The sequence below is a fragment of the Cetorhinus maximus genome, chromosome 36 (assembly GCF_964194155.1).
Source record: "Cetorhinus maximus chromosome 36, sCetMax3.hap1.1, whole genome shotgun sequence".
NCBI classification, from domain to species: domain Eukaryota; kingdom Metazoa; phylum Chordata; class Chondrichthyes; order Lamniformes; family Cetorhinidae; genus Cetorhinus; species Cetorhinus maximus.
Window position 1 is genome coordinate 4,993,651 of NC_135914.1, and position 25,700 is coordinate 5,019,350.

The following is a 25,700-nucleotide window of genomic DNA, read 5'->3' on the forward strand; positions in this document are numbered from 1 at the left end:
TGAGTGCGGCTCCAACAACACTCGAGAAGCTCAGCACCATACAGAACAAAGCAGCCCAGCTGATCGGCATCCCATCCACCCACTTAAGCATTCACTCCCTCCGCTGCTGGTGCACATTGATAGCGGTGTTAACCATATTCAGCAACTCGCCAAGGCTCCTTCAACAGCACCTACCAAACCTGCGATCTCTATCACCCAGAAGGACAAGGGCAGCAGACGCATGGGAACACCACCACCTGCAAGTTCCCCTCCAAGCCACTCACCATCCTGGCTTGAAAATATATCGCACTTCCTTCATTGTCGCTGGATCAAAATTCTGGAACCCTCTTCCTAACAACACTCCCTACCTACTCCACATGGACTGCAGTGGTTCAAGAAGGCGGCTCATCACCACCTTGTCGAGGGCAATTAGGGACGGGCAACAAATGCTGGCCTTGCCAGCGATAACCACACCCCATGAAAGAATTCGAAAAACCTCATTAAGTTTTTGATTTCTTAATTGTTTTATGAAATAATCAACAGATATTCTGGAGATGTGATGTTCAGTTGCAACAGTCTTAGAGGTATTTTTCCTCTTCTACAGATACCACAGCTACTTGGACAGGCAGCAGCACAGCTGCTTATACTCCAAACATAGTCCCCCAGCAAAATGGACATGGGCATCACCAACCACCACTCCATCACCCTAGCCATTACTGTGAGTACATCATACTGTGTGTGTGAAAGATGACATACTGAGTCAATTTTGAGCTCAATAGCATTGGCCTTTACAAATCCAAATACTCATTACAAACACAATTTTCACTCTCCCTCCCACACTTATTATATAAATGCAACTCCATATAAAGAGTATGCAGCTGACTTACTGCTTATCAGTAACTGTAGTTTTGTTTTCATGTAAACTAATACAATTCTCCTACCTTATCCCTAGTTTCACTCTTGTTGTGTACAATTGCTAATCTACCAAGTGAAACTATTAGTTATAAGTCTGTCTTTGACTTTGTATCAATCAACCACATGTTTTCCTTTGCAGAAATAACTGCTTTTGTCCGCACATTGTTATCAACAGAGTACAGTTCCCTGAACTATTGGAATCGGTGTGCACTGGCATGCCCTATCATTAGCTTGACTAACGAAACTAAACTGACCATTACTTAAAGATCAGCCCTGGCTCAATAGTCCACGGATGAATTAACTTGGCATTTGACTGTTAGGCAGGGAGGTTTAACGGTTACTATTTTATTACATTGTAAAGGAAATCAATATTACTATAATCGTCATGCTTGTATGCTGGTTTCTTGATGCCAACCATGCAGATCTGGGTAATCACGTTGAAGATGGGCACTTTACCTGAAGGAAGGAGGGGAATATTGAGAAAGTATCTTTTAGCTGCCATATGAATTATCTGGCTGTTATATACATTGAGTCGATAAGTTGCTTTACAAAACCTTGTAATATGCACACTGAGCATGATCATGTGATTCTTCAGGTCAGGCATCACAATCGGCTGTGATACCATTTCTCTTGCGTCACACTGCCTCAACCTCACAACCGCGCACACCACATAATGGTAAGTAAACTTTATGCTGTCTTTTTAAAATCTTGGAAATATATTTGCAGAAATGTTGACCTCCATTGCAGTTGCAAAGGAAAAACAGGCAGGGTTGCAATAAAATGTGTGGTAACCTTAAAAATGAAATTGTTGGAATTTTTATTATTAATATAAGAAAGTAATTTGATGATATGTACAAGTGAGGTAACTGCAAGTAACAGCAGGTCAGGCAGCACCTGCAGATAGAAACAGAGTTAGCATTTCAGGTCATGATGACCCTTCATCAGAATCTAATAATATCTCCTCTTTATCAATTCTTAGCCCTATCTAATACCTTAATATCAAAAGTCCTACCTAATACCTTACTACCTCATACTCTAGTCCTATCTGTCTCACCCAATCCATAGTGCAACTTATATAGGGCTTTACATAGCCTCAAAACATCCCAAATAAGGTTAGTTATTTTTTGAAGTGGAATTTCTGTTGTAAACTTGACAGACAATTGGTGCACAGCAAAATCCCACAAACAGCAATAATAAATCAACTGGTTAATCTGCTTTTGTGATTTTGATTGAGGAATGAATATTGGCCAGGACATCGGGGAGAACTCCCCTACTCCTTTTCAAAATAGTGCCATGGAATCTTTTACATCCACCTGAGAGAGCAGTCTGAGCCTTGGTTAATGCCTCATGTAAAGACAGCACAGCACCCCTGACAATTCAGGCATGGATGAAGCTTTTAGCAGTGGATATGCAGGGACAGCAATGTTAGAGATGATCCTTTGTTGGAAGCCAGTGGCCGGCCCTGTGCTGGGTGCCGGAGGCTGGAGATGATATATGATCAGAATTTCAGCTCTGAGTTGAGCGGATGCCAAGTTTTCAAACAGTTTGATCAGCCAGAGAGAAGGATTCTGGATGGAATCCATGGCAAGGGTGTGGAGATAATGGTAGAAGACCAGAGACGTTGACTTCGGTTTTGCCATTATTTTAATTGGAGGAAATAACATTTCATCCAAGACTACACGTTGGCCAAACAGTCTTGATAACCGAAGCAGAGAACTGGGTGAAAGAGGTTATGGAGAGGCGTAGCCGAATAGTTAGTGGAAAATGAAAGGGACCAAGGACTGGCCATTGAGCATCTCCAGGTGCTAGGCCAGACATGTACTGTCTACATTCAGTTACTTGAGGGGAGGGATATTGAAGGTGGGGTCGTGGTTTAAAAGAGCAGAAGGATGAAGCAAGCATAGGCGTTTTTGATGAGCCTGGTGATGATGGCAGCATCGAAAGAGAGCGGGACAGTACAGAGGAGAGGGAACTGTTCATGATATCAGCTATTATTTCTCTCCTGTTTCCCCTCTTGCCTTCTCTGAGCTCATCTTATCCATGAGACTGGCCCCCTCTCCATCTTATTCCCATGAAGCTGCTGACCATCCAACTACCCTCCTGGTCCCTATCTTTAAATCTGCCATCACTATCCCTTTTTTCAAAGCAATTCCTGAGCACAGCATCCTTTCAGATTACCACCCCATCTCCAACCTCCCTTTCTTCTTAAGTCATCCCCTTCTAAATCCAGGCCCATTTTTTCATGGGACTCCATCTTTGAATTCCTCCAGTCAGATTTCCACCCCTGCAATATTACTGAAATGATGCTTATCAAAGTTAAATATGGTATCCTATGTGACAGTGACACTGGTAAACCATCCCTCCTTATCCTTCTGGACCTATCTGCAGCCTTTGACATGATGTGATCAGCCATCTTCCTTCAATGCCTCTCCACCTTCATCCAACCTGCTCAGATTGCACACGCCTGGTTGTATTTTTATCATAGCCAGAAAATCACCTGAAATAGCTACTCTTCCCCCGCCCACACTGTTACCTCTGGAGATCCCTAGATTTATCCTTGGCTCCCTTCTCTATCTCATCCATGTACTGCTCCTGGGTGGCATCATCCGAAAAGACAGTGACATTCCACATGTCTGCTGACAACACCCAGATCTGCCTCACCTCAACTTCTTGGCCCTTGCAGTGCCTGGTTTGTCACACTGCTTGTTCGACATCCAGTATTGGATGAGCAGAAATTTCCCCTAACAAAACACAGGGAAGATCGAAGCGATTGTCTTTTGGACCCTGCTGCAAGCTTCTTTCCCTAGCCACCAACTTCATCCCTCTCCCTACCAAATGTCTGAGGCTGAACCAGACCATTTTAGCCTTGGTGTTGTATTTAATTCAGATGAGCTTCCAACCATATCCAAGCCATCACCAAGATGGCCTACTCCCACCTTCATAATGCCACCCGACTCTGCTGCTTCTTCAGCTCATATGCTCCTGAAGCCTTCATCCATACCTTTGTTACTTGTAGACTTCCCTATTCCAATGCGACCTTAGCTAGTCTCCCATCTTCCACCATCTAAACTTAAGGTCATCCAAAACTCTGCCCATATCACATCAAGGAGGAGAATTGTTTGGAGTCTCGGCCACTGGCTGGAGAGCGAGCAAGAGTCCTGTATTGCCTCCTCCTGGGAAGGCCCGCTGGCATTACGAGCCAGTCAGGCAGCTGAGAGGTTACCGATGAGCCTTGCACATGATCAGGACCCTGGTTGTGGGGGGAGGGGGCAGGAAGCTCCGCCTGCCGAGAGCTGCTGGCCAATCAGAGTCTGGCAGCTCTTTTGCTCAGCAGCACCACTGGAGAGGTGGTATCTGCTGCAGGAAAGACACCCGCACAAGGCCCTGATCCTTGTTGGATCCCTGGACTCAGGTGAATGACAGTGGGGGTGGGTTGTAGGAAGGTCGGCATTAAGGACAGGGGGTAGCTCTCAGCAGGCTGCCCTTTCTTTATGCCGAATCCCTCAATCAGGCACTGAGTGCCTTTGACCAAAAGACCCCCGCTGCCCCAAGAAGACCATAAGCAAACGTTGGCTTATCATGCTCCCTGTGTGGTGACAGGCCTGAGGCTCTTAATTGGGTATTAATTGTGGGAACGCTGTCCATGAGCCTTCCTGGACTTAAGAGTGGTGGCGGGATCCCCCCTCACCACCATCCTGCCTGATTAAATGCCCTCCGTGCCTCTAAACTCGCTACAGAGGAAGCATAATATACCGCCCCAAGTCTCGTTGACCCATCACCCCTCCATTCACTGACCTGCAGTTGCTCCTGGTTGAGCCATGCCTCAATTCTAAAATTAATAACTTGGTAGTACAGTACTTTAGTATTGCTGAAAAAAAGGGATATTTCATCTTGCATTCATCTGGACAGATGCAAGAATACCAGATTTCCAAGGGAACAACCATTTATACTGCATGAGAAAAGGGGTGCTGATTGGTTGGCAAGTCAGCTCTGATTGGTTGAGACATTGCTGTAGTGAATGCACCAAGGATCTATTGTCCCCTAAACCTTTGTTTATTCCAAAAAGATGTAATGTCTGAACATATTTGTTTTGCCTGCAGAGGACAGATTTCTGCAAATGACTATATGTAGCTTCTAGCAAGTGTAAGTGAGCTACGTTGTGAGGCCAACTGATAATCTTAAATTGGTTGTTAGTGTAATTCTTAGCACACTCAGGATTGTTCAGCAAATGCTGTCCAATTGCAGAATCGCATCTAACGTTAGACATTATGTTGTGAGCTTTGCAAGCACGGGTTGGTGCCTATTGTGAGCAGTGGAAGAGACATGCTGTTTAGTACCATTAGCGAGTCACTGGGACATATGGCTAATGTACCTGGTATTGCACTGGCACTGAAATTCATATCCCATATTCCTCATTTGTGTGGTGGGCAGAATGTTGTTTTGGCTTGACGGCAGCATCCTGTTAGTAGAAAACACTGCACCTTTTTTGAATGAACAAAAGCATGGGGGACGATAGCACCCTGGTGCATTCACCATGGCAACGTCCCGACCATTCTGAGTCTACTTGCCACCCAAACAGCATCCTTTTTCTCATGCAGTATAAATTGTTGTTCCCTATGAAATTTGGCATTCTTGCATCTGTCTTGATGTGGTGTAAGATGAAAAGGTTCGACAACATGGCTCTTTTTTTCAACAATACTCAAATTCTAAAATTCTCATCCTGGTGTACAAAATCCTCCGTCACTCCAGACCTTTCTATCTCTTTAACCTCCTCCAGTCCTACAACTCTCCAAGATATCTGCACACCTCTAATTGCAGTCTCTTGTGTAGCCCCACTTTTTTTAATTGCTCCGCCATTGGTGGCTGTGTTTTCAGCTGCTAAGGCCAGAAGTTCTGGAATTCCCTCCCTAATCCTGTTTACCTCTCTCCTCCTTTTAAGATATTTTTTTAAAAACCTTCCTCCAACTTTACCTAACCTGTTTTGGTTTTGGGGTCACCTGTCCTAATATCCCCTTATATAGCTTGTTTCACATGTTTGGAAAGGTTCTTGTGAAGCAGCTTGGGAGGTTTTACTACATTATATAAATGTGTTATATAAATGCAAGTTCCTTTTGTTTGAGGCTGTGATCAGCAGAGGCCAAAGCTGTAAGCAGAGTGGGCAGGGCGTTCACCCGAGAAGACAGCCCTGCCAAGGTGCTGAAGTTTGGTGTCATTAATGCTGAGTGCCTCTGTGCTGGTGAAGGAGGGGGCAGAATGAAGCTGGAGCAGCTTAGGAACTGTCGCCTCAGTCAGACTGTGCAGAGAGAGGAATTTCCAGACCTGTAAACAACTTCTTTAGGCTATCGCCACTTGTTTAAATTCATTTGCATGCCACTCACTTTTCATCAGGAGCCTATCAGCTATGTTGGGGGTTATTATTTGAATTTTTATGAATTTCAAGCTGAAAAATATTTCAAATTGAGAATGAACTCTGATGTACCATCTGAGACTACCTGTTAAAATTGGTAGTGCACATCTGATATTTTTCATATGTCATATTTTCATATTGCTGGGCTTTATGACACAGTTAATTTGTGCCTCTAGGGTCTTCACATCACAATGGGGCATCCTATCAGCAGCCAATCTCCAACCACCCAGGTAATTAACTTTCCAAATGTACATAGAATTAAGTTGAGTCAAGGACATAAACAGTTCATTTACCCCAACTGGTCTATGTCATTGTTTACGCTCAACATGAGCTTCCTACCTCTGTCTCTTGATCTAATCCCATCAACATATCCTTCTATTCCTTTCTCCCTCCTGTATTTATCGAATTTTGCCTTAAAATATATCCATGCTATTTGTTTCAACTGCTCCATGTAGTAGTACATTCTCACCATTCTCCAGCTAAAGAAATGTCTCCTGAATTCCGTGTTAGATTTATTAGTTAATTCTTATATTTATCATCCACAGTTCTGGCCTCACCGCACAAATGAAAATATTATCTCTATGTCCACCCTGTCATACCCCTTCAGTGTCTAGAAGGCCTCTATTCTAGAGAAAAGTGTGTAGCCTGTTCAAACTTTCTTGTTGAGGATATCCAATCAGTTCTGGTGTTAACCTTGGGAATCTTTTTTCCACCCTTTCCCGTGGTTCTATATCTTTTTTTATAGCATGGTGCACAGTACTTTGTGTGTAGCAAATGGACTGGTGTTTGCACAAGTGACAACTCTGTTTTGATTGCTTTTATCTCTTCCCATTAGTTTACTCATTTCTTCTTTGCTCTGTCTATCCATTTCCTCTCATGTTTGCTTTCCTACAGGCCCCGAGTTCTGGTGTTCGATCACATATTTCGAGATGGACGTTCAGGTGGGAGAGATGTTCAAAGTTCCCTCTAGCTGTCCAATAGTGACAGTTGATGGCTACGTGGACCCTTCAGGAGGAGATCGCTTCTGCCTTGGCCAGCTTTCAAATGTACATCGTACTGACGCCAGTGAGAAGGCCAGGTTAGTGTAAAGGACAATATTGTAAAAACTAGTGTAAGGGACTTTAAGGCTGACTGGTGCTATTGCTATCTTAAAAGCCATTTATACTCTCACTCCTCTGCCCGTTTACAAGAAAAGGTAATTAAGCAGTTGTAAAAAAGCTGGAGATCTCTTGACCGTAGTGGACTGTGAACAAAAGGGGTCACACATGGTAGTTTGTGGCTCTGGAAAAAAGAACCATGCCCAGAGTTGTGTTTAAAAGCTAATTTTGGTTTTGCTTTGAGAAGAAGAAAGACCAACTGCCTGCGAAGGAAGACCACAGCCTTTTTGCGGTCCAGAGCCAGTTGACAGAGAAAATTGAATGTCAGTTGCTTCCAAGTTACTCTGTGTGCTGGAATTGAGTACCTGCAGGTGTTCCTCAAGTCCGCCTGAAAAGCAGTGCAAGAGGCATTGATTGTTTGACAGATCAGTGCTGAGAGACCAATTGTATAATCCGGACACCATTTCAAGGGATTTCATCATCTTTTGTTTTTCCTGGAACCATTGACTTTTAACCTTTGGCAGAATTCCTCTATTTCTATTTTTTTTTTTTTGATATGTGTGTGTGTGACTTAGGGTATCTTGAAAGAGTAATAAATATACTTTCATATTTCATACTGTATGTTAGTAAGCTTTGCCTTTCTATTTGATAAGACTGGTTTTATAATAAACTAATAAGTTTGTTGTTTATTGAAAAAAGCCTGATTAACACTCTTATATTCTGGGTAACAGTAGCAAAGGTAAACAACTGGCCATTTTAGTGAGGGAATCAAACTTTTAAACTAATGGTGCGACCTGTGGAGTGGTGCGGGTAGTGAAACTGCGCACTCCTCCCATCCCAATCGTAACATAGGTTGGGCCCTCTGCGGGATTTGAAATGCAGACAGCGGGTGATTGGATGCAGAATAATAATAATTGGTTTGAAAAAAAGGATAAAAAGGCGGAGACCAGATTTCTTATACATTAGTAAACCAAAATGGCGTTGGAAGTTGTAAAACCTTTCTAGAGATAGAAGATTTAGCCCTGACTGGTTTACAAAAAGCAACCAAAGCTAAGCTAGCGGAATTGGTGGATAAGTTGGAGTTGGAATTAACTGTAGGGGTGAGGAAAGCGTATGTAGTTGAGGTAATAGCATGGCATTTGAAATTGGAATGGATACAAGAGAGGGCATGTTCTCCGGAGGGGTTGTAGGTGGGGGGGAGTCAGTTGAGTTAGCTAGGATTCAGTTGCAAATGAAGCTGCTTGAACTGAAAAATTTGAATTGGAGGCAAAAGAAGCAGAAAAGGAAAGAGAGATGAGAAAACTTGAAAAAGAGAATTGGAAATGCGGAAGCTTGACCTGCAGAGAGAGAGGTTAGCAAGGGAGGAAATGGAGAAGGATAAAGAAAGAGAGGCAAAGGAGTGAGAAGGAATAAGAAAGAGAATACCAACTTAAAAGGTTAGAATTAAAAAAAGAGGTCTCAGATGCTAAGGAAGGTTCTGATGATGAGAAAACCACCTCCAACCCAAAGCCCAGAGGGGAGATGTTTAAATTTGTACAAGCCCTCCCAAAGTTTAAGGAAAAGGCTGTAGAAGCACTCTTCATTTTGTTTGAGAAGGTAGCTAAGCAAATGAAGTGGCCAAAAGAGATCCGGACATTGCTCCTACAGAGTAGGTTAGTGGGTAGAGCTCATGAGGTTTATGCATCACTTTCAGAAGAGCTTTCTGTGATTATGTTGCAGTAAAAAAGACTATTCTTAGTGCATATGAGTTTGTCCCTGAGGCATACGGGCAGAAATTTTGAAACATAAGGAAATGGCCAGGACAGAACTATACTGAATTTGAGAGGGTGAAGCAAAGTAATTTTGACCATTGGGTACGGACATTAAAGGTAGAGACAATGTATGATGTTCTTGGGGAAATAATTCTCCTGAAGTTGGGAAGGTGAAAGGAAGGCAAGTAGCCAGGGAAGAGAAGGAACAGCTGGGAATTTGCTGGGAACTCCTCCTCAGATCAGAAAGGAAGACGCTGAGGGTGGAAGTGATATTTGAAGGGCTAAGTATTTCCGTTGTAACAAGGTGGGACACGTTCGTGCGGATTACTGGAAGTTGCGTGGGAAATTCATGGGACTTCTTGGAGTAGGTAAGGGCGATTCCGGAAAAGGAACCCTGACTAAAAATACAGCCGATCAAGTTGTAGAGCTAACTGCAGCTTTGAAACTGAGTGTGATCACTGCTGTGGGTTCAGAAGTGAATAAGATACAAGAGAGTTATAAAGAATTTTGTCGAGCAGAAAAGTAACTCCTTACCTAAAGAGACAGCTAAATCTATAAACATATTAAGAGATACCAGAGCCACTCAAACACATTTTTGCTGGGGGAAGGCACAACTTTTCCATCAGCGTATTGAAAACCAAAGCTTTAATAAATGATATATACCCATACCTTTGTACTGGGTGCACTTGTAGTGTGACCTAATGTCTGGGACAGAGATGGGAGGGGTTGTTCAGAAGTTACCTGTAGATGGAATTGACTAACTCCTGGGAAATGATTTAGCTGAAGTGAAGGTAATAGTGTCTCCCCTCATTACGGAAAGCCCAAGTGACTTTAAAAAGACGGAGCAGTTACAGGAAAAGTCTCCAGGAATTTTTCCTCTGTGTGTGATGACCCAAGCAATGGCTAAGCAAAGCCCATCATCAGAAGCCAAAGTGATACCACAGACAGGTGTTTGACTTGCTGAAACTTTCTTTGAAGACCTAGATAATGTGAAAGAGATGTTTCATAAATCCTATTTTGTTGAAGCTCCACAAGCCGATCTGGAGTTAAGTAAGATAGCCCAATCAGCCCAAGCTGAATCTGAGCAAGTCCCAGAATGTTGTTATAATAAACATGGGAAATGAAGCAGTGGCAACCCCCTCGCAGACCTGCAGATGAGGAATGGATGGTTGTTCATCAGGTAGTGGTACCGCCCAAATATCATAACCAGATGTTACGGATGGCACATGAAACTCCTATGGCGGGACATGTAGGGAGACGGAAAACTCAACGGCGGATAACCCGACTGTTTTACTGGCCAGGTCTTTACAAGGATGTGGTACAGTTTTGTAAATGGTGGCAAAACCACAACAGACAATCAAACTGGCACCCTTAATTCCCATACCAGTTTTTGAGGAACTGTTTAGTAGGGTGTTGATAGATTATGTGGGACTGTTGTCAGAAACAAAAGCAGGACACCGGTAAATCCTTACTATTAGGGATGTGACCACTCGCTTTCCAGAGGCCACCCCTTTAAGAACAGTTACTGCTAAAGTGGTGGTAGAGAGGTTAACCCAATTTTTTACTCAACGTTAATTACTGGTAGAGATCCAGTTGGAGCAACGTTCCAATTTTATGTCTAAAATTTTCCAAAACATGAGTAGTTTGGGTATGAAACATTTAAAGTCCACAACATATCGTCCACTGACAGAGAACTTTAGGGGGGTGCCATCAAACTCTCAAAACAATATAGTCATGAATATCCCCATGATTGGACAAAGGACTAGATGTTCTTTTCTTTGCTAGCCGAGATTCACCGAATTAATCTACTGGTTTTAGCCCCTTTGAATTAATTTATGGGCATGAGGTAAGAAGACCTCTGAAATCAATCAAAAAAAGTTTTAAGGAGCAAGGGATGAATCCTCGATGTTAGATTATGTGTTCATGTTCCAGGAATGGCTCACGGGAGCCTGCAAAGTGGCCCAAGAACATCCTAAAGTTTCCCAGACAAAGAGGAAAGAATGGGCAGAGAAGCAAACAATGACCCGATCATTAAAACCATGGGATGAAGTGTTAGTGTTATTACCTTTACAGAAGGATCCTCTGAAAGCCCGGTTCAGTGGTCCTTACAAGGTAATTTAGAGGGTTGGTAAAGTAAATTATTCAATAGACACCCTAGATTGTAGAAAAAAGAATCGGCTGTGTCATATCGATATGTTTAAACAATACCATCGTAGGGAGGAGGATAAGAAGGAGCAGGTATGTTAGGTGGTGAGCACAGTTGAGGACAAAAGAGACAGTAAAAGTGAGCCAGAAGGGGATTTAGACAGTTCACAAGTTAAACCTCCTACTATCTAGTTAGCTAACACTGAAATATTAAGGCTGTTAGACACCATGTTTTCATACTGAGAGGCAGGACACCAGGAGGATCTAGTGAGATTACTTTCCAAATTTAAAGGAATGGGTAGGGACAAAGCAGGATGTACAACCTTAGCTATACATGATGTGGGTGTGGGAGAATACCCCCTATAAAACAGCATCCTTATTACTTAGGGCCTGAGCAACAGGCTCAGGTGAAAGCAGAGATCCAGTACGTGTCGGACAATCACCTCATTGAACCCAGCCAAAGCAACTGGAGTTCCCCTGTTGTGTTAGTGCCTAAACCAGATGGTACAACCAGATTCTGTATAGACTATAGAAAGGTTAATGCAGTAACAAAAGCAGATTCCTACCCGTTTCCTCGGATGGAAGACTGTATTGACAGAGCTGGCAATGCCATGTTTCTTGCCAAAATAGCTCTGTTGGCAGGTTTCTTTAACAGCCCGAGTTAAGGAAATATCAGCCTTTGTCACGCCAGACAGTCTTTTCCAATGCCGAGCGATGTCATTTGGACTCAGAAACGCTCCAGCAACTTTCCAGAGGCTAATGAACCAAATGGTGGCTGGTGAACCAAATGGTGGCCGGTGTCACTACATATCAGTACATCTGATATGTAGTGACATTTGGAAACACCACCTGAAACAGCTAGAAACCCTGTTTACAAAAACTACAGTCAGCTGATTTTGTCTAGAATTTAACTTTGTATTAAATTTGCTGAACGCCAAAGTGATACAGAGAATAACTGTGTAAAAGTGAGTGAATGAGTGTGTGGGTGTGTTTTAGTATTTTTATTTATGTTTTACAGAATCACAGAATTATTACAGTGCTGAAGGAGGCCATTCAGCCCATCGTGTCTGCACCAGCTCTCTGAATGAGAATATAAGGAACAGCAAAGAGTGACTAAAAGACTAACAAGGAGGGGGAAATTAGAGTATGAGAGAAAGCTAGCCAGAACTATAAAAACAGATAATAAGAGTTTTTATAAATATTTTAAAAAGAGTTAACAAAATGAGCATTGTTCCTATAGAAAGTGAGTCTGGAGAATTGATAATGGAAAACAAGGAGATGACAGATGAATTGAACAGGTATTTTGCATCAGTTTTCACTATAGAGGATACAAGTAACATCCCAGAAGCAGCTATAAATCAGGAAATGGTAGAGAGAGAGGAACTCAGGAAAATTACAATCACCAGAGAAGTGGTACTGAGTAAATTATTGGAGCTGTGGACTGACAAGTGCCTGGGTCCTGATGAATTTTATCCTAGGGTTTTAAAAGTAGCTAGTGAGGTACTTGATGCATTGGTTTTAATTTTCCAAAACTCCCTAGATTCATGAAAGGTTCCATTTGATTGGAAGATAGCAAATATAACTCTTAATTCAAAAAGGGAGGGAGACAGAAAGTGGGAAACTCAGGCCAGTTAGCTTAACATCTGTCATAGGGAAAATGTTAGAAGCTATTATTAAAGAAGTTATAGCGGGGCACTTGGATAAACTCAAAGTCACCAGGCAGTGTCAACGTGGTTTTGTGAAAGGGAAATCATTTTAACCAACTTATTGGAGTTATTTGAGGAAGTAACATGTGCTGTGGATAAAGGGGAACCAGTGGATGTGCTTAGATTTCCAGAAGGCATTTGATAAGGTGCCACATCAAAGATTATTGCGGAAAATAAAAGCTCATGGTATAGGAGCTAACAAATTGGCATGGTTTAGAAGATTGGCTGGCTAACAGGAAGCAGAGAGTAGACAAAATTGGGTCTTTTTCAGGTTGGCAAGATGTAACGACTGGTGTGCCACAGGGATCAGTGCTGGGACCTCGACTGTTTACAATTTATATAAATGACTTGGATGAAGGGATTGAAGGGTTGGTTGCCAAATTTGCTCTTGAGACAAAGATAGCTAGGAAAGTAAGTTGTGAAGAGAACATAAGGAGGCTACAAAAAGATATAGATAGGCTAAGTGAGTGAGCAAAGATCTGGCAAATGGAGTATAATGTGGGAAAATGTGAAGTTGTCCATTTTGGCAGGAAGAATAAAAGAGAAACATATTATCTAAATAGTGAGAGATTGCAGAGCTCAAGTGAAGAGGGATCTGGGTGTCCTAGCGCATGTATCACAAAAGACTAGTATGCAGGTACAGCAAGTAATTAGGAAAAGTAATAGAATGTTATCCTTTATAACAAGCGGAATTGAATACAACAGTAGGGAGGTTATGCTTCAGTTGCACAGGGCACTAGTGAGACCACATTTGGAGTAGGATGTACAGCATTGGTCACCTTATTTAAGGAAGGATGTAAATGCGTTGGAAGCAGTTCAGAGAAGGTTTACCAAATTAATACCTGGAATGGGTGGGTTGTCTTATGAGGAAAGATTGGACAGACTAGGCTTGTCAGAAGATTAAGAAGCGACTTGATTGAAACATATAAGATCCTGAGGGGCCTTGACAGGGTGGATGTGGAGAGGATGTTTCCTCTTGTGGAAGAATCTAGAACTAAGGGGTCACTGTTTAAAAATAAGGGGTCACCCATTTAAAACAGAAATGAAGCAAATTTTTTTCACTCAGGGTCATGAGTCCTTGGAACTCTTCCTGAGAAGGTGGTGGAGGCAGAGTCTTTGAATATTTTTAAGGCAGAGCTAGATAGATTCTTGTTAAACAAGGGGGTGAATATTTATCTCAGTAAGTGGGATGCAGATTTCAGGTCACTATCAGATCAGCCATGATCTTGCTAAATGGCGGAGCAGGCTCGATGGGCTGAATGGCCTACTGCTGCTCCTTGTAGTATGACTCATGCCATTCTCCTGCCTTTTCCCCATAATGCTGCATTTTGTTTCTATTTAAATACTCATCTAATGCCCTCTTGAATGTCTCCTCCACACTTCTAGGTGGTGCATTCCAGACCCGCACCACTGGCTGTGTGAAAAAGATTTTTCTCACATCGCATTTGCTTCTTTTGCAAAACACTTTAAACCCGTGCCCCGTCTTTCTCGATCCTTTTATGAGCGGGAACAGCTTTTCCCTTTCTATTCAGTCCAGCCCCTCATGATTTTGAACACCTCTATCAAATCTCCTCTTAGCCTTCTCCTCTCCAAGGCAATCAGTCCCAACTTCTCCAATCTATCTTCATAACTGAAGTTTCTCATCTCTGGAACCATTTTTGTAAACCTTTTCTGGACTCTCTCCACTGTGTTCACATCCTTCCTAAAGTATGTGGCTCCCAGAACTGTACACAATACTCCAGCCAGCTGAGGTCTAACTAGTTTCCTATACAAGTTCAGCATAACTTCCTTGCTCTTGTGCTCTATGTCCTATTAATAAAGTCTAGGATACAGTATGCTTTATTAACTGCTCTCTCCACCTATCCTTCCACCTTTAATGACTTATGCACACCCAGGTCCTTCTGCTCCTGCACAGCCTTTAGAGTTGTACCCCTTATTTTGTATTGTCTCTCCACGTTCTTCCTACCAAAATGAATCACCTCACACCTCTCGGCATTGAACTTCATTTTATTTTGTTCATGGGATGTGGGCGTCACTGGCTAGGCTAGCACTTATTGCCCATCCCTAATTGCAGTTGTTCAGAGGGCATTTAAGAGTCAACCATATTGCTGTGGGTCTGGAGTCACATGTAGGCCAGACCAGGTAAGGACAGTAGATTTCCTGCTTTAAAGGACATTAGTGAACCAGATGGGGTTTCACGACATTTAGCAATGGTTTCATGGTCATCGTCGGACTTTTAATTCCAGGTTTTTATTGAATTCAAATTTCACCATCTTCCATGGTGGGATTCGAACCCGGGTCCCCAGAGTATTGCTCTGGGTCTCTGGAACACTCGTCCAGTGACAACACCACTGCTTCCCCTAATGCCACCTATCTGCCCACTCCACCAACTTATCATCCGCAAACTTTGAAACTGTTCCCTGCACAGCAAGATCTACATCATTAACATATATATCAGGAAAAGCAAGGGTCTCAATACCGACCCCTGGGGAACTCCACTCCAAACCTTCCTCCAGCCTGAAAAATATCATTAACCATTACTCATTGTTTCCTGTTACTCAGCCAATTTTATATCCATGTTGCTACTGTCTCTTTTCTTCTATGAGCTAGAACTTTTCTCACAAGTCTGTTGTGCGGCACTGTATCAAATGCCTTTTGGAAATCCATGTACACCACATCAATAGCATTACTTTCAAACCTCTCTGTTACCTCTTCGAGAAACTCCAACAAGTTAGTTAAACATGATTTTCCCTTAAGAAATCATGCTGGCTCCTCCTAATCAACCCACATTTTTCCATGTGACTATTAATTCTATCCCGAATAATTGTTTCTACGTAATTGCCCCACCATCGCAGCGAAACTGACTGGTCTGTAATTGCTAGGCTTATCGTTAGAACCTTTTTTGAACAAGGGCGTAACATTTGCAATTCTCCAGTCCCCTGGCACCTCCCCTGAGTGTAGGGAAGACTGAAAGATTATGGCCAGTGCAATTTCCACTCTCACTCCCTTCAATATCCTTGGATGCATCTCATGTGGTCCTGGTGCCATGTCAACCTTAAGGACCGACAGTTTATCCAATACCATCACCGTATCAATTTTGAACCCCTCTACCATGGCCTGGGTAGCACCTGCTTCCTTGGTAAAGACAGATGCAAAGTATTCATTTAACTCCTCAGCCATGCCCCCTGCCTTTATGTGTAAATCCCATTTTTGGTCCCTATTTGGTCCTACTCCCCTTACCGTCATTTTACTATTTATGTGTCTATAGAAGACTTTGGGATTCCCCTTTATGTTGGCTGCAGTCTTTTCTCATAATCCCTCCGCTTCTCTTCTTTGCTTCTTCAACTCTCCTCTGAACCTTCTGTATTCGGCTTGCTTCTCAGAATCACAGAATTGTTACGGTGTAGAAGGAGGCCATTCGGCCCATCGTGTCTGCACTGGCTAAATTTCTTCATTGTATTTTCTACCTGACACCTGTCATAAGCACAGTTTTTCTTCTTCATTTAAATTTCTATCTCATTTTTCATCCAGGGAGCTTTGGATTTGTTTGTCCTATCTTTCCCTTTTGAGAGAATATACCTTGACTATGCCCGAACCATTTCTTCTTTGTAGCTGAACAATGGGATACCTTCAGTTTTTCCCGCCAGCCTTTGATTCCAGTCTATCTGACCCAGCTGTTCCTGCTCCATTAAAGTCAGCTCTCTCCTTGTTAATTATTCCTACTCTGGATTGTCCATTGTCCTTTTCTACTGTCATCCTAAACCTTATGATACAATGATCCCTGTCTCCTAAATGTTCTCCCACTAACACTTGGTCTACGTGGCCCACCTCATTTCCAAGAACCAGGTCTAGCAGTGCCTCCTTTCTTGTTGGACTGGACAAACACTGCTGTCAAAAATTCTCCTGAACACACTCTAGGATCTCTTGCCCCTCTCTGCCCTTTACGATACCACTATCCCAGTCTATATTCACGAAATTAAAATCCCCCGTTATAACTACTCTATAATGTTTGCGCATCTCTGTAATTTCCCTGCAGATTTGTTCCTCAACACCCTTCTCACTAGTTGATGATGGCCTGTAGACTACACTGAGCAATGTAATTGCACTGTTCCTTAGCTCTAGCCAAATTGATTCCGTCTGTGAACCCTCTGGGACATCCGCTTTCTCTAGCACTGCAGTGCTCTCCTTAACCATTACAGCCACCCGTCCTCCTTTTCTTCCTGCCCTATTTTTCCTGAACACCTTGTACCCAGGAATATTTAACACCCAGTCCTGCCCTTTCTTGAGCCACACATCATAATTCTGCATGGCAATCTGCGCTTGTAGCTCACTAATCTTATTTACTATACTCCATTCACATACATGCAGCATAACCCTGATTTAGGGTTCATTACTTTCTCCCTTACTTCGACTCTGCCTATTAACCTACTATTCTCTATTCTAGTGCTATTTTCTCTCCCAGTATTTTGTGCACCTTGGTATTACTCTCTAATATTCTCTCCTGGTTCCCACACCCCTGCTGAGTTAGTTTAAAGACCCCCAACAGCACTTGCAAAACGCCCCACAAGGAACTGCCCTGCCATGTCTTTACTTCCCTTGCATTAACTTTATTTTATTTTGGTTTACTGATATTACTTTACGTTACTGGCCCTGGCTTCCCTTTGTTCCTAGTGTTTCTTTCTCCAGTCCAAGTAGCTGCTACTTCAAAAATAATACGCTTTTCTGGATTTTCAGCTATTTAAAGACACTCCCTAACAGCAGTTTCTTACCAACCAGTGAACTTGCGATTTTCCTGTGATGTCACTGTTCGATTTTTCTTTTTCCCCAAACTCAGCTCCGACGGTGACGTTTAAACCCAGGTCCACTTCTGCTCAGCTGCTCTTGTTCCCAATGTAGAATAATTCCTATGTATACCACACCTCTTTCCCCCCGTGCACCGAATTTCCCTGTGAGCTTAATTCGCTACTCACTCGGCCTCCCTCTCACTCCGGCGTAGTCGCCTGTCTCCTCACACGGCCCTTAGTCTTTATTACACTTTGTAATGAAATGCATATAAACATGGTGATTCATTTCGCCAAGGCAGGAAGTGTGATAAACACTTTAATCACAGAAAATAGTTCATCTTCAAGGACTAAGAACATTCTAGAAGAATTTATGTTTTAAAAGACACTGTTCCCTAAAGGGTTAATGCAAGAACTATGAAAGCTTTTCTTGGAAGAGGCATTCATTTACAAAGAAAGGTGATTGAGCAGTTGTAAAGAAGTTGGAAACCTCTTGAAGTCTGGTGGACTGTGTTCAAAAGGGGTCACGTGGTAGCTTATGGCTCTGGAAAGAAAAACTCTGCCTGGAACCGGGTTTAAAAGTTGGCTTTAGATTTGCTTTGATAAGCAGAAGGACCAACTGCTTGTGAAGGAAGACAGTAGCCTTTTTGCAGTCCAGGGCCAGTCATCAGCTGGAAGTGAATATAAGCTGCTTCTAAGTTGTTCTGTGTTGGAATTGCAAACCTGCAGGTGTTCCTCAGGTCTGCCTGAAAAGCAGTGCAAGAATGATCGATTGTTCAGCAGATCAGCACTGAGAGAGCAATCGTGTAACTCAGATGCCATTTTAAGGGACTTCATCTTTTTCCCTTGAACCGTTGACTATTAACCTTTGGCAGAGTTCCTGTATTTGTTTGTGTGGTGTGTGTGTGTGTGTGTGTGTGTGTCTCTGCGCACACAAATGATTCGAACTGTGGAGTCGTGGGGCTACATAAACTGTGCACTCCTCCCATTCCGGTTGTAACATAACACAGTTCTCAAGTTTTTTCCAGAGCCATAAACTACCATGTTGACCCCCTTTTGTACCCAGTCCACCAGGGTCAAGAGATTTCCAGCTTCTTTACAGCCACATACAAATTTGGAAAGATAAAACAATTGACCAAATCTATCTTATACTCTAATATTCAGCATAAGTATACGGTATATCAAACCCTCTGACCATTTGATTCCCCTTTTGTGGCAGGATATGACAACATTTACTGACCATTGTGAATGTGTGTGATGTGTTTAGAAGTGCAGTTGTGAGGCTATCGGTGGAAATTAAAGAACAGCTTGTGTTTGTTTGTGGTGTTGCAGATTGCACATTGGTAAGGGCATCCAGCTGGAGTGTCGGGGTGAGGGTGATGTCTGGATGCGGTGCCTCAGTGACCATGCTGTCTTTGTGCAAAGCTACTATCTGGACCGAGAGGCAGGCCGGGCCCCCGGAGATGCTGTACATAAAATTTATCCCGGTGCATACATCAAGGTGAGGGTCAATTATCAATTTCCGATTGAGATCAGCGTGGAATGCACATCATTTTCAATGTAATCCATGTTGTTGCAAATGAGCACTCATGACTAAGGAAATAGAGGGGAGGGTCAGTCGCCCCAGGTTTCTGTGTATACAGCAGCTGTCACAAAGCTTCAGCTTAATTTACTTGTGTTCTCGTATATAAATGTCCCGGAGCAGATTTAAACATTAGTGACTAAACACCTGGTGTATGATCCTTTAAAGTCACTTACAGCTGGTATCAGTTAAAACTCATCAATGTCTTCGAGGATCCATCCTAAACTCTTAATTTTCTTTTAATTCTCCACTCTCTGTACACTTCAGTTTATGCAAAACTCTATCCTGTCCTGCTCATACATCAGCCATATTCTCGCTGTCCTATTTTGGCTCCTGATCTCCCAACACCTCTAATTTAAAATGTTCATCTTTGTGTTTAGATCACATGGCCTTGCCCCTCCTTAAACATGTAATCCTGCAACCCCCCCTCCCCGCCGCACTCACCACCTTACACACCTATCACCCCCAGAACTCTCCATGCCTTTGATTCTGGCCTTTCGTGCACCTCCCTCCCTTCATGCCTCCAATGCACTGCAGGAATTCACCAAGGCTCCTTCGACAGCACCTTCCAAACCCACGACCAGTATCAAGGACAAGGGCAGCAGATGGATGGGAACGCCACCACCTGGAAGTTCCCCTCCAAGCCACTCACCATCCTGACTTGGAAATATATAAATATATCGCTGTTCCTTCACTGTCGCTGGGTCAAAATCCTGGAACTCCCTCCCTAACAGCACTGTGGGTGTACCTACACCACAGGGACTGCAGCGTTTCAAGCTCACTACCACCTTCTCAAGGGCAACTAAGGACAGGCAATAAATGCTGGCCTAGCCAGTGAAGCCCACATCCCGTGAATGAATTAAAAGAAATGGGGCTTGTATTCCATGCTCTGGAACGCTCTCCATTTTTTGCCCAAGTTTTTCCTTATTATCCTAACAGCTCCTTTGTTTCGGTATCTAATTTTGTCTGATTTTTGTCTGTTGTTACAATCCCAGCTGATGTTACTACTGGACAGGTCAGATCCCAGAGGAGAACCTGGCTTGATAGATCCTGACTTGTTTTTCAAACTGTGAAGGAAAGTTACTGAACAAATTCACAGGAGTCTGCTGATGAATTTTTAATACAAAAAAAATGTATTAAACAAGAGAAATGAACTGTACAGAAAGCTTGGAAAGATATCAATACTAACACAAGAAGATGTTTCAAATATTCACTATTTCTTCACCCCAGCAATGTCTTTACAGCCACGTACAAATTTGGAAAGATAAAACAATTTACCAATTCTACTCTAATATTCAGAGTAAGTATATAATACATGTGAGCCAACTGGCGAACTGTGGTCAGACACACCACACTTCAAGGTAAATGACAGATGTGACCAGAACAGATTCTATGGATTTCTGAACAACCCACCCAGATGCTTGTTGCACTGTGAACCAACCAGCCTCACTGAAACTCTGCCTTTCCCATAAGGATCTTCAATCTCCACATTTGATTTCACCTTGGGACTCTCTTCAAATGTCACTCCCACTCGGACAGCTTCAACCAGGATCCACCTCGTGAGGCTTCAATCTCCCCTTCTGCGATTCCTTTCCCCTGGATTTCAGAGTACACACAGGCTTCAGCTTCCAAGCACACTTTCAGATCTTTGGTCTTGCCAAGCAGAACACCACTGCTCAAAAAGGGTACCTTTGCCGTTAACAGCATGCAGCACGGAGTCACCAACCTTCGACTGCCCTGTCGGATCTTCTGGGCTTTTCTCAAGCCCACTTTGCTTCAAGTCTGCTTCCTGCAGCTCTTTCTTTAACTTGGATCCTTTTTTCTCTGCTCCTGCCGTTTATCCTGACTCAATGGCATGTATCTCTGATCCCTGTCTGGGACTTCTTTCTGCCCCATTCCCTGGTTTGGGACCTTCGTCTGGGACTTTCTCCCTGTCCCCCTCCATGTGTCCTGCTCCCTGGGACACCTCTCAAATGACGTTCCTGTTCAGGTCACCTGACCTCCAGTTTCATGCCATTTCATTTCTTTTTCTTCTGCGCATGTGCACAGGGCCGGTTCCCGGTCTAAAGACGTAAAAGAAAAATTGCGCTCATGCGCAGGGCAGATTCATGGCCTGAAGACGTGAAGGACACCAACTGCGCCTGTGCGGCCGCTTCCTGGCCATCGCATGAGCAGAGGCCCCAAAACCTGTCCAGGAGCTGTAGTTCCTTCAATTTAAACCTAAGGTAAGTATCAGTTAGTTACATCTGTGAAAAGATTTTGATCCCATTTTTCTCTATTATAGGTGATATATAAATGCAAGCAGTTGCTTTTCTATGTTAGTTTTAGCCAAGCCCATTCTGTAACAATTCTAAAAAGGTTTCCATTACCACCTTCAAAAATGGATTTAGTCTGGTCATTAATGAATAGGATAACTCCCAGTGGCATATGCTAATGAGCATAAGAATAAGAGGATTGATCAATTGAATACATGGCTTGTGAACTGGTATAGGAGGAAGGGCATCACATTTCTGAGCCATTGGGACCTATTCTAGGGCAAGTGGGACTTGTACAAGATGGACGGGTTGCACCTTAGCAGGACTGAGACTGAAACATCCTCACAGGAAGATTTGCTAGTGCTGTTGGGGAGGGTTTAAACTAGATTGGCAGGGGATGGGAACCTGGGAAGGAGCTCAGATTGGAGGGAAGCAAAACTGGTAACAGGAAGTAGAAAAGTAGTAAGCAAAATTAGAAGGCAGATGAAGCGAAGGCAAGCATCGGATAGGATCAGAATGCAGCACAATGTTAAAAAGACAAGGTTAAGGGCACTCTATCTGAATGCCTGCAGCATTCCCAGTAATGTAGAAGGTTTGAAGACAAATAGAAGTAAATGGGTATGATTTAATTGCCATTGCGGAAGCATGGTTACAGGGTGACTGAGACTGGGATCTGAATATTCAAGGATATTCGTCGTTTCGGAAGGACAGGCAAAAAGGATAAAGATGTGAGGTTGTGCTGTTAATAAGGGACAAGATCAATACAAATATTGAGAGAGGATCTTAGATCGAAGGATGAAGATGTAGAATCAGTTTGGGTGCAGCTAAGAAACAGCACGGGGCAGCAAACATTGGTGGGAGTTGTTTATAGGCCACCAAACTATAATGGTAACGCCTGGACATTATAAATCAAGAAATTAGAGCTGCCTGTAAAATGGGAAATACAGTAATGATGGTTGACTTCGATTTACATAGAGACTGGGTAAAGCTAATTAGCAATAATGCTGTGGAGGATGAATTCCTGAAGTGTGAATGAGATGGGTTTCTGGAGCATTGAAGAACCTACTAGGGATTGGGCTATTTTTGATTCAATATTATGTAATGAAAAAGACCTAATTAATAGCCTTGCTTTAAAGGAGCCTTTAGGAAATAGTGACCGTAATATGATAGAATTTTACATTAAGTTTGAAAGTGATATAGTTCATTCTGAAACTAGAATCTTAAACCTCAACAAAGGAAACTATGAAGGTATGAGGGGCAAGTTGGCTATGGTGAATTGGGAACTATACTCAAAATTTGATGGTAGACAGGAATTGATAGTATTTAAAGAAATATTACATGGCCTAGAACAAATTCCTCTAAGATACAGGAAAGATGAATCAGCCGTGGCTAACAAAACACGGTAAAGATTGCATTAGATTAAAGGAAGTGGCTTATATGGTTGCTGGGAAAAGTGGTAAGTTTGGGGATTGGGAGCAATTTAGAATTCAGCAAAGGAGGACCAAGAAACTGATAAAGAAAGGGAAAAGAGAATATGAATGTAAGCTAGTGAGAAACATAAAGGCAGACTGTAAAAACTTCTTTAGATATGTGAAAAGGAAAAGATTAGCAAGGACAAATGTGGATCCATTACAGGTATGACAGCAGAATTTATAATGGAGACAATTACTTTGTGTCTGACTTTGTGGAGGAAGATGCAGAAAATCTCCCATGAATACTGGAGAACCAAGGGGCTTGTGAAAATGGGGAACTGAAAGAAATTATTGATAAAGCGGTAGTACTTGAAAAATTAATTGGATTGAAGGTTGGTAAATCCTCTGGACCAGTTGAGCTACATCCTAGAGTGTTGAATGAGGTGGCTATAGAGATAGCGGATGTATTGGTGGTTATCTTTCAAAATCCTATAGATTCTGGAAAGGTTCCTGCAGACTGGAAAGTAGCAAATGTAACCCCACCATTTAAGAAGTGAGGGAGAGAGAAACTCGGTGAACTACAGTCCTGTTAGTTTGACGTCAGTAATAGGGAAAATGTAAGAATCTTACTTTCGACTCAGAGGTGGTGCCAGAGGAGTGGAGAATTGCAAATATTACACCCTTGTTCAAAAAGGGTGTAAAGATAAGCCCAGCAGCTACAGGCCAGTCAATTTAACCTTGGTGGTGGGGAAGCTTCTAGAAACAATAATTTGGGACAAAACTAATTGTCACTTGGGCAAATGCGGGCTAATTGAAGAAGGCCAGCAGGGATGTAAGGAAAATCGTGTTTAACTTGATGGGGTTTTTTGATCCGGTAACAGAGTAGGTTGGTGAGGGTAATACTGTTGACTTCCAGAAGGCATTTGCTATGCTGCACAACAGACTTACGGGTGAGGTTATGGCTCATGGAATAAAAGGGACAGTAGCAATATGGATATGAAATTGGCTGAGTGCCAGGAAATAGAGAGTAGTGGTGGTCAATGGATGTTTTTTGGACTAGTGGATAGCTTGTAGTGGATTTCCCCAGTGGTCGGTGTTGGAACGCTTGCTCTTCCTGATAAATATTAATGACCTAGGCCTTGGTGTACAGCGCACAATTTCAAAATTTGCGGATAACACAAAACTTGGAAGCATTGTGAACTGTGAGGAGGATGGTGTAGAGCTTCAAAGGGCATAAATAAGTTGGTGGAATGGGTGGACAAGTGGAGACAAAATTTAATGCAATGAAGTGTGAAGTGATTCATTTTGGTAGAAAGAACATTGAGAAACAATATAAAGTAATTCTAAAGGTGGTTCAGGGGCAGAGGGACCTGAGTGTACATGTGCATAAATCATTGAAGGTGGCAGGGCAAGTTGACCGAGCAGTTAATAAAGCATACAGCATCCTAGGCTTCATTAATAGGGGCATAGAGTACAGGAGCAAGAGGTTATGTTATAGAACACTGAATCGGTCTCAACTGGAGTATTGCGTTCAGTTCTGGTGCCACACTTTAGGAAAGATGCGAAGGCATCAGAGAAAATGCAGAAAAGACTCATGAAGATGGCCCCAGTGGTGAGGAGCTTCAGTTAAGTAGATAGATTGGAGAAGTTCGGACTGTTTTCCTTTGAGAAGAGAAGGTTGAGAGGAGATTCGATAGAGGTATTGAAAATCATGAGGTGTCTGAACAGAGTAGATAGGGAAAAAGGTCCCCATTAGTGTAAGGATTGAGAATAGCAGGGCACAGATTTAAGGTAAATACATACAAATTAGGAGCAGGACTCGAGCCTGCCCTGCCACAATAAGATCATGGCTGATCTTATTGTAATCTTAACTCCACATTCCCACCTAGCCCGACAGCCTTTCACCTCCTTTCTTATCAAGAATCTATCTAGATCTGCCTTAAAAAATTCAAAAACTCTGCCTCCACAGTATTTTGAGAAAGAGAGTTCAAAGATTCACCACCCTCTGAGAGAAAAAGTTTCTCCTCATCTCTGTCCTAAATGGACGACCCCTTATTTTTCAATAGTAATCCCTGGGTTCTAAACTCCCCCACAAGAGGAAACATTTTTTCCATATCCACCCTGTCACGGCCTCTCAAGATCTTATACATTTCAGTCAAGTGGCCTCATCTTCTACATTCCAGTGGATACAAACTTACCCTGTCCAACCTTTCCTCATAAGACAGCCCGCCCATTCCAGTTATTAGCCAAGTAAACCATCTTTGAACTGCCTCCAATGCATTCACATCTTTCCTTAAATAAGGAGATCAAACCTGTACACAGTGCTGCAGATGTGGTCTCACTAGTGCCCTGTATAACTGAAGCATAACCCCTCTTTTGTACTCAGTTCCCCTTGCAATAAACAGTAATATTCTCTTAGCTTTCCTAATTACTTGCTGTATGTGCAAACTAACCTTTTGTGATTCATGCACTAAGGCACCCAGATCCCTCTGCATCTCAAAGCTCTGCAATCTCTCATAATTTAGATAATATGCTTTATATTTATTTTTCCTGCCAAAATGGACAATTTCACATTTTCCCACATTATACTCCATTCGCCAGATTTTTGCCCACTCACTTCACCAATGTACATTACTTTGTAGCCTCTTTATGTACTCTTCATAACTTACT

At 42.6% G+C, this 25,700-nt stretch overlaps 1 protein-coding gene across 1 annotated transcript in view; it reads left to right on the plus strand.

Moving 5' to 3' along the window:
* Positions 1-25,700, plus strand: part of smad10a (SMAD family member 10a) — a 139,648-nt gene that overhangs the window by 96,680 nt on the left and 17,268 nt on the right. Inside the window, exons 7-11 of the mRNA XM_078534038.1 lie at positions 584-697; positions 1,490-1,570; positions 6,478-6,531; positions 7,196-7,379; positions 19,114-19,282. Of these exons, the coding sequence (XP_078390164.1) occupies positions 584-697; positions 1,490-1,570; positions 6,478-6,531; positions 7,196-7,379; positions 19,114-19,282 (602 nt within the window). The remainder of the gene's footprint in view (positions 1-583; positions 698-1,489; positions 1,571-6,477; positions 6,532-7,195; positions 7,380-19,113; positions 19,283-25,700) is intronic.